The sequence below is a fragment of the Condylura cristata genome, unplaced genomic scaffold (assembly GCF_000260355.1).
Source record: "Condylura cristata isolate star-nosed mole 26May11 unplaced genomic scaffold, ConCri1.0 scaffold00016, whole genome shotgun sequence".
Classification (NCBI taxonomy): domain Eukaryota; kingdom Metazoa; phylum Chordata; class Mammalia; order Eulipotyphla; family Talpidae; genus Condylura; species Condylura cristata.
This window is the reverse complement of record NW_004567117.1, coordinates 35,003,611-35,013,444: the sequence shown is the minus strand read 5'-3', so window position 1 is coordinate 35,013,444 and position 9,834 is coordinate 35,003,611. Positions and strand designations below refer to the sequence as shown.

General features: G+C 37.2%; 1 protein-coding gene across 1 annotated transcript; it reads right to left on the bottom strand.

Moving 5' to 3' along the window:
- Positions 1-3,950: 3,950 nt before the first annotated feature.
- Positions 3,951-9,176, bottom strand: DYNAP (dynactin associated protein). Its single transcript, XM_004684013.1, has 4 exons — positions 9,026-9,176; positions 8,583-8,707; positions 6,056-6,208; positions 3,951-4,346 (listed from the first exon to the last, which is right to left on the bottom strand). The coding sequence occupies exons 1-4, from the start codon at positions 9,174-9,176 to the stop codon at positions 3,951-3,953; spliced, it is 825 nt and encodes a 274-aa protein (XP_004684070.1).
- Positions 9,177-9,834: the final 658 nt, after the last annotated feature.

Genomic DNA, 9,834 nt, shown 5'->3' with positions numbered 1-9,834 from the left:
ATCAGCAAATGACAACTTCTCAGTGGCACAGAATCTCAGCACAGCAAAAATCAAGCAAAAAGTATCTTGGAAAATTAGCATCAGTCAGGTATCTTTTTTTCTTTTTTCTTTTTTCTTTCTTTTTATCTTTTGAAAGGAATCTGTTACATTTAGTTTAGGGAAGCATGTGACCTTCCTTTTGCAAAAGCAAACATCAAAAGACAGTAAAAATTCTCTTTAATGAACTGAAAAACAATTACCGATAAGCCAGAAGATCAGCCAAAAAAATCAGAAAAAGTTAAAATGAGATCATTGTTAGTTAAAGAAAATTTGAGACCCTTATTGCCAGCAGGCACACACTAGGGAAAACGCAGAAGGGTAGGAATGCAGAAGAAACCCCCCCGCACTCCCCCACTCCCCTCCCCTCCCCCCCTCCCCCCCCCTCAGAAGGGTGACATGTAACAGCTTGGTTCTTAATGTCGGACCAGTCATGGTTCTAACTGGGGTAGCAAAATAAATGCTGTAAGTCATGTTGTAGAGATGCTAAACTGTTCTTACTACAGTATTATTCTAAATACAGAAACCTTAATAGCCCACAGGCAAATTCCTGGAACAAGAAAGAATTAACAAGATTAACGGATGCAAAAGTAGTGTACAAAAAGAATTTAAAAAATTATTTTGTGTTTATGTTTGGATAGATTATTATTTCATATTTTTGTATGTCAGGTTTTTTTTCTTTTTACTATTGAACATGGTTTTTACAACAAATTCTTAAAAGTTAGGTTAAACAAATTATTTCTAATTTTTATATTGTGACTCTCAACAATTAACATTGAAAATGAATTTCTATTTTCTCCTACCTATTTAGGCAATTCACCCAGACCATTGATTGCATCATTTTTCTTCCCTTACAATATATGCTATATCTAAGTTTTTCCATTATGAATCATTTTGCTCAAGTTCTAATAAACAAAGTACAAACCAACTGAATTATTTAATCAGGACAATTATTTACCCAGGACAATTAAAGGTTAAAGGTTAGTCATTCCGACTAACACATTAATAATTTGTGACAAGTGTGACATATTCAAAAACTTTCTTAGGGCTTTAGGAACTTGGTCTACATATATCATAACTAAGTTAATTAGTTATTGGATATACACCTAGTACACTTTGATTTTTGCATAGATGTTAGAAACATCTGTGAATTCTTTTATAATTTTTTTAAAGATTTATCTATTCATACAGAACTGGGGTATAGGCCAGAGATGCGGAGGGTGAGGGGATTCACCAGGGACAGAGTGGGGCGCAGAACAGGCAGATAGACAAAGTACATTGCTCAGGGGAGCAGCGGGCTGGTCAGGAGAGGTCTGGGGCTCCATGTGGATCTCCTCTGGGGGAGGTGGGGATCGAACTCATGTGGAAGTGGCTTAAGATTCTTAGTGCAGTGCTTTAACCCGCTGCACCACCAGGGAGGGCCCTCTTTTATAATTTTTAATGGCTAAACATTTTTTAAGTTTTATATAACTTATTTATATATATTTTACATCAGTGCTCATTTTTGTACAGTATTTGCTTTCTCCTCTCAGGTGTAGTCCCTGTGGAATTCCCAACACCAACTCACCTGTGCACTATCACCACAGACCCTTATGCTCTGGCACTCCCCTGTTTTGACCCCTTACCCTTCCCTTCCCCACAGAATGCCTTTTATTTTTTTTAAATTTACTATATTTACTATAATCTTATTTTCCCCTATCCCTTCGTTGGTTCCCTTATATTCCTCCTATAAGTGAAATCATCCACTATTTTTTCTTTTTCCTTTTGACTTATTTCACTGAGGATAGTCCCTTCTTGATCCACCGTGTGGCTGTGGGTGGCATGAGTTTCTTTTTTTAATTGCTGAATAGTATTCCATTGTGTATATATACCACATCTTGATCCAATTGTCTAGCTTTGGGGCATTTGGGTTGTTTTCATACCTTACCTATTACAAATAGTGCTGTAATAAACAGAGGGGAGCATGAGTCCTTTTGAATTGTTTTTGTGTTCTCTGCGTACATTCCTAGGAGTGGAATTTCTGGATCATATGGAAGCTCCATTTTTAGTAGCTTGAGAAACCTCCACACAGCTTTCCACAGCAGTTGCACAAATTTGCATTCCCACCAGTAGTATAGGAGTTTTTTTTCTTCCACATCCTTGCCAACATTTGTTGTTGCTAGCTTTTTTTTTTTTTTAATATATGACATTCACATGATGTAAAGTGGTATCTCATATGACTTTGATGTTCATGTCCCTGATTATAAGGGATCTTGAACAACTTTTTATATACCAGTCATCCATTTGCCTTTCCTCTTTGGAGAAGTGTCTTTTTATCTCTTTGGCCCATTTTTTTAATGGATTGTTTGTTTTTGTTTGTTTTTGTAAGTGCATTGTAGATTTTTATGATCAGTCCCTTATCAGTTCTATGGAGTACAAAAATTTTCTCCAAATTTTGCTTTGGTAAATGTCTCTTTTGCTGTACAAAGGCTTTTAACTTTGATGTAATCTAGGCTGTTTATCTCTTCCCTCACTTTCTTTGCTTTGGGGGATGAATTTTTAAAGATGTTACTAAAAAACATCTGTGAATTATTTTAAATTATATTTCACTAGTTTCCTCCTAAAGATTCTGATTTGGTAATTCTGTGGTATCACTCACTGAAATTTAAATCTGCAAGAATTAAGAATTCAAATCTAGAGTCCTCCCTGGTGGTGCCCCATATGGCACAGCAGACCTTTCCTGTCTTGCCCACCGCTCCCCTCAGCAGTGTACTTCAGTCAATCACCTGTTTTGTTCCCCTACTCTGTCTCTGGTGAGTCCTCTCACTCCCACACCTCTGGCCTGTACCCCAGTTTTTGTACACATAAATATTTACATTTTTTAAAGAATTTAATTCTGGTAGTCTAAATAAATTAATTTACTGCTTAATCTACACTGTTCTTCTTTTCCGTATCTTCTGTATGTTAGCCTATAGCTGAGAATTAAGACATGTCATTTAATTGACTTCCATGATTGCAGAAAATTATTTAATTTTAAAACAGAGATTTGAAAGTGTTTTCAATAATATTAATGTAAATAGAATATGATTGCTTAAAAAATAATTACAATCTGACAAGAAACTGAAGAAATACAAACTTAATATAAAGGAAAAATTATCATAAATTCTAAAATTTTTCTGCATGAATTTTAAAAAATCTCACCTATATAAAATTTGTTTATTATGAAATATTCTGAACCAAAGCTGACAAATACTAAAAATCTAAATGCCTAAATTTATCATAACGTTTTAATATATGAATTATTCTAAATTTCCAAAGTGAACAAATTGGGTTACCTTTTCTAACTGAAATTGTATACTTTTGACTTGTAGAACTAAATGCAGATTTTATAACTCCTATTTTAAGCATTTTCAGTTCTTTAAAAACAGTTTTGACAGTTTTGGAAATCCTCAGCGATGACAGGAAAATGAAGGCATCTTTTGAATTATTCATTGTTGAAATTATCGTGGTAGCTGTGTATCATGTAATAGTACAGGGTACAGACTAGTTTTTGAAGAAGAGGCAACTACCGCAGTTTGGGGGAAAAGCCATACAGGTAGTGGCAGGTTAATCTGTGGTGACAATAACTTAAAGCTTGCTTACCAAAGTGCGGCAGTTCTTTGATGACCTGTGTCAGTTCTATAGGTTAAAGTGATAGCAGCAGCATTAGTCACTGCGGGTTCAGACAAAGGGGTGAAGACTGTACACTATGAGAGCACAGCAAAGCTACTGCATGGAAGTCTCATTGTCACGGCTGAGGTGGAAGTGGCCGTGGCTGTAGATTCAGTTGAAGTGAATGTAATTGTGTGTTCAGTAAAGATGGTGGAAGGGGGGGGGGTGTTGGCCACCAGTTATAGTGAGCTGTGAGAGCCTTTGCACTAGGGGACTTGCAGCAGTTATGGGGCATGTGCTGAACTGAGGGCAGCTGTGGTCCCACTTGGAGTTGTCCTGGCTGTTTTAAGTGTGGATTCAGTGGAAGTGAGGCTTGTGGCAACTGTGGTTGAGGATACTGCGTATATCGCAGTGGTTGCAGATTCTGGTGCAGTGGTTGCAGGTTCCGTTGAAGTGCTGGTCACTGTTGGTTGAGAAGCAGTAGAGGATGTTCCAGGAAGAATAATGACAGGCCCCCCACCATTTGGGGGTAGCTGGATGACAACAGAGGAATTGCCATTTCCTCTGTTATTCACCAGGTATATTACAAGAACTCCAATTGCTGTTGTTACCACACAGGCTAAGAGGCAAGACAGAAAGACTTTCCACAGCGACCAGTTATTGCAGCAACTTCCTTTCACCTAAGGAGTGTAAATGCAAATATCAATAATGAAAAATAAAGATGCCTTTTAGGTATCATCTCTGGATTATTTATAACTTATTGCATAACTACTATTTGCTCACTAGCTTCATGTCACTAAAGAAATTTAGGTTTAAAATTCAAGTTTTTTTTTTTATTTGAAATAACATTATGTAAGTTTTTCTCCAGGTTGAAGTAATTGCATACTTTTGCTATACTATAAAAAATAAAAATCTGTTGAATTTTTTTTCTCTTTTCAATGATGAGTAGGGAAGGGCTCTTTGTCTTTTCACATATGCAAACCGGCACTTTTATGGTAAATTCTCTGTCATTACACCCTATCCTCCTCTGGACATTGTCTCCACATTGCTTCACCCCTCCCAAAGTACTTCTGGGAGAATCCTTGCTCTAACTTCACATCTTTCCTTTCAACTTGCTTGTTCAATGACTCCCTTAACAACCTTCCCTTTGGCAATGGAGGATAGTAATTCTAGAGTTAGGGAAACCAGATCAAACTGCCATGCACAATAGTAATTTATAGTCAAGGTCAAGTTTCTATTCTAGGACTTAAGATATAGACATACAGCACTGCGTTTTATTAACTCAGTCAATAGATAATATCAGGAACCAAGAAGCACTTAGTTCAGCCCCCAAAGCTGGTGGAGAAAATCCTAAGAATAGTGTCAGGTTTCTATGTTAAGGTCATATCCACCAGATGTCATAAGAAAGAAAACTATCTAGAAAGTATATATACAGCTTCTAAGGATAGTCCAAGAGTACAAGGTGATCACAAATAGTGTAGAATGCCTGAAACTTTAAATATGACATAGTCTCCCATCAAAGTCTATTTAGTGAAGTAAATTCTGCATTGCCAACCTAATTACTCCTCGGCACCTCTCCAATCTTGTCTTTGTGCCCTACATATTTTCTTTTTAGTTTCACATATGTTCCCTATGTGACTCTCTAAGCCCACAACTAAACATTAGCTCTTTGAAAACATAGACTATCAAATATTCTCTTCTTGTGAATTGCCTCAAAGTGACTTATCATGAGAATATAGCAAAATGTTCAACATGAATGCAATTAAATCAAATGAATAAATATATTTCCTTAAAAGACTAGACCAGAGCCCTCCCTGGTGGCACAACGGGTTAAAGCACAGCACTAAGAAGCTAAAGCCATTTCCGAATGAGTTTGATTCCCGCCTGCCCCAGAGGTGACCACATGGCGTGGCAGACCTCTCCTGACCCGCCCCCTGCTCCCCTCAGCAGTATACTTCATCGATCTGCCTGTTCTGCTCCCCGCTCTGTCTCTGGTGAAGCCTCTCACCGCCTCTGAGCCTCTGGCCTGTACCCCAGTTCTGTATGCACAAATAAATAAATCTGGAACAGCGTGTTAAAGCACAGCACTGAGAAGCTAAAGCCACTTCCTCATGAGTTCCATCCTCGTCCCAGATGTGACCCACATGGTGCGGCGACCTCTCCTGACCCGCCTGCTGCTCCCCTCAGCAGTGTACTACATGGATCTGCCTGTTCTGCTCCCCACTCTGCCTCTGGTGAATCCTCTCACCACCCCTGCACCTCTGGCCTGTACCCCAGTTCTGTATGCATAAATAAATAAATCTTTAAAAAAAAAAAAAAAGACTAGACCAAATGCATCCCTCTAAATGCACATCCTGATCTGGGTAAAAGCTGCTGTACCAAACATTACCTCTGTGTCACATAATTCTCTGTGTGGATATTCTGAGTATGAAGGAACTGCTGGGCCCAGGCAGACCCCAGTTGAGTCACTGGTTATGTCATCTGAATGCGGACACCAGCATGCGGAACTGTGAACAGCTTGGTCATTTGAACATGTGCTTGGCTGTAGAGATGAAGCCTAGGTTAATAGGATGCCATGGTACTGAATGTCTAAAATGAAAGTCTTCTGTCAGAAATAAATAAGTACTACTTATTTAGGAATAAAGAAAGATAAAACTTTTATGAGAAATAAATATTTTCTGATTATCCTTTGAAGACAAAATTTAGATGATTACATACTGTATTGTATCCAAAAGTATTTTACATCTCCAAAACCATATACAGATGCCCAGGGCTCTTTATCACAGAGGATGCTAACGCTGACTTTCTAACTGTGAATCTATCTCTGTTACTCCTTGCTTATTTATAAGGGGGAATATGAAACTACCCATTTGTAGACATGCTATGAGGAAAAGTAAGTAAACAATTGCAAAGCGGTTAGTGTCTGGTATACTCTGTGCACCCAGTAAGTTTAGTGGTATAGTGGTAGTAGTTTATAGTAATAGTAGTCATAGAAGTAGCTACCAGTCATCTTTCATCATGTTGATGTAATATCCCATAATCAAGTAACTAAAAGAATTGCTGGTCCATCAACCAACGAGTTCCATAAACCTCCACACTAGAATAGTACGTATTCATTGGACCATTAGGAACTATTATTAAGAATACAAAAACAAATGATTATTAAATATAGGTAAGTTGTAGCAAGCAGTAAAAAGTAAAGAATTTGCTAAGTTAGATTTTTCTATAAGTATCCTACCAAAAATATATGTAAAAGATTTATACCTTATTAAATAAGATTAAACCGTCCCACACATTATCCCCTAAGCATATTTGAAGGTGGACTTTCCTATGTGCTGATTCTGTTACTTTTATTATTATGCATTTTGCCAGTATCTGATGCACTTAGGAGTTTTAATACACTTTGTAAAGAAAGTAAATCTCACTCACTGTGCCAGAATTTTCTGCTCCTATTGGCCACCCTTTTCAAAGGAAAAAGATAATGGGTGTCATCTCTACTAAGGGTGGAGAACCTATGATCTAGACCCAGCTTGGGAGTGATACTGCAGTGCAGATGCTAATATTTACTCTGTTAAGTTGTTCTGAATCTTCATATAGGTAGATGTTCTACGAGAAATTGCAATAGTTGAAAAGCTGTGAGTAATGGTCAAACAGGTAATCTGCCTTAGCAACTGAAGTGCTTTAGCTGTTGTCACCAAAGTTCTGTAGGTTTTCCTCCTAATTTTATGATTAACATGAGAAAAACAAAACATAAAAAAAAATCTTCTTTTTTAATCTATAATCTTGAATAATTCTTAAATTCCAATACCAAATTTGGTGTTAAGAGAAAACTGGGTTATAATTACGCCTTAAATGTCCATAATACAGTGAAATGTTCACTCAGCCATTCAGACGTAGACTGTAAAAATAACTTAAGGGGTTCTTTGTAGACAACTTTAAGTTTGTGGATATCTAAAGAAACTGTGAAGATGATAAATACATGGCTAAAGGGATTTATCACTCCCCATGTGAATATCCTTGTATCCTCAAGAGTCTATAACAAAATATTGAACTGAAGACAAAAAACAGATCTTCAAGAGAATCATTGTTTTGATGACTCAAAAAGACAGATGCTGAGCTTTCGGGGAACCAGGAATCTTCCATGGAATATTTTTACTTGACTAACACTTGAGGAGCAGCAGGGTTTTCTTCTCTGACTTAACTTGTAGTGATCGGTTAATACACAGCTCCAAGTTGCAAAGGCAAAATATTTCTTCATATGTCTTTCATTTATCTTTCAGGCATTAAATCTTAACTTACCATACTGATTTACGGCACACTTCCATCCTTTGCTCTACCATGAAAGGTTACTTGTTCAAATACAATCAGATACATAAAAAGCACTATAACTATGTTTTGGTATACATTAAGGCTTGATTATTGATCAACAGACAAAATGATTATATTTTATATAAAGCATGAATTTTTAGAAAAATCCTTTCTTATATTTAAAGACAATATCAAGGATTAATACTTGATTACCCAGCATATTTAGAAATCTGATTTACATATTTAAAAATTACATATAAAATCTGAGCATCAAATTGTCAAAAACTATAACTTCAAAACTGAAACCAAGACATTGCTGAAGTTCTAATTTTATTTGATTATAGATATAGAAAGTTAAATGGATTTTCTTGTATATCATTTTGTTATAGAAACATTTATAGTACTTCAGATTATTAAATATGTAAAATATTTGAAACTTAGGAAATAAAAAGTGAAAGGTTGAGAGTAAATAAAATACATAACTTCTTTTTAAAGAATGCAAAATTATTACATTGATTGCATCTTAGTATAGAGATTAGATTTCCTTTTAATGCATAAAATAAGAATGCAATATAGTGAAAATATTAAACTGGAGAAACAATACTCACTGGCTGGCTTTCAGAGTGTTCGACATTCACCACATACTTCCCATGTTTTCTGTCCATTCTTGAGCTTTCAACGGTACAAGCTGAACCTGAAGAATCTTTTTCATTTCCTGCATTGCCCTTTATATCTGCAACCCTGAGAAAGAACTGAAATGACTAGTAGAAAATCAACTCTGATGCATCAGTGCCAGTGTGGATTAAACTAAATGATAAATAATTATTCACTAAAATGGGATCCACCTTAGAGAAGGAAATGAGGTATTATTTACAGAAAACAAACACTGCTTCTGAGATTTACTGTGAATCCCCCTCCCCAACCCTCCTAAGAGAAAGGGACTGAAAAGCATATATAATTCTTCCTTTGCTTCCCTCGGACCCCACCCTGCAGACTCCTGTCTTTTGTTTTTAGGAACTAGGCCACCAAAACCATCCCATGTAGAAGTTACCATTGCTTTCTCTCCACTGCAACCTGAGTGCCTTCTCCACCTGTAGGCTGCCTCTCCTGGCCTGCAAGGCCTCAGGTGGCTGTATCTTTTCTGTCTTGAGGTTGGCATCTGGGGGTGGACTCGACCAGTTGTTCAGATAATTCACATGCATCAAAAAAGATTAGCATCAATTTCCCAGGCAATTACACCAAATGAGTGGTGGAATACTAAAACTCTCTAGGTCTCTGAGAGATCTTTTCATCAAAAAATCTAAGTTGTCTAAGGCTGAAAAAAAAAAATGTCTTCTATGGATGTATTTGGTCAGCAGTGAGAAGACTGAGTGCCCATTACTTTTCTAGTGTAAAATGTTCAGTAAGAAACAAAGCAGACCACCTCCTAACCTCTTTAGGATTCTCAGTTATTTTCAGAAGTTGTAGTCTTTGAAATGTCTTATAAACATATTAGACAGCTTCAGGTTAATGAGTTTTACTGAGTTAACTAAAATTACTTAGCCTCCTTAAAACGTAAAGAACATGGAGAAACTGGCAAAGAAGGAAGAGCTCGGGAGAGCTTCCAGGGAGGTTCTAGCAGGGAAGCGCAGCTACTCGGAAACCCTCCACCAAAGACCGGAAGAACCTTCTGTCTCTATTCCACCGAGCGCAGCTTCGGGATCCATGAACTTGGAGTAGTGAGGGAAGAAGAGGACCCCCGCCTAGCCAGCCAGAGCAGCCGAATCAATCCTGGCCATCGTGGGGTAACATGCCGCAGCCAGATCGCCCTCACATCCGAAGGGAGAGTTTGGAAAGGAATTTGTTCGAAAGAAGAATAAA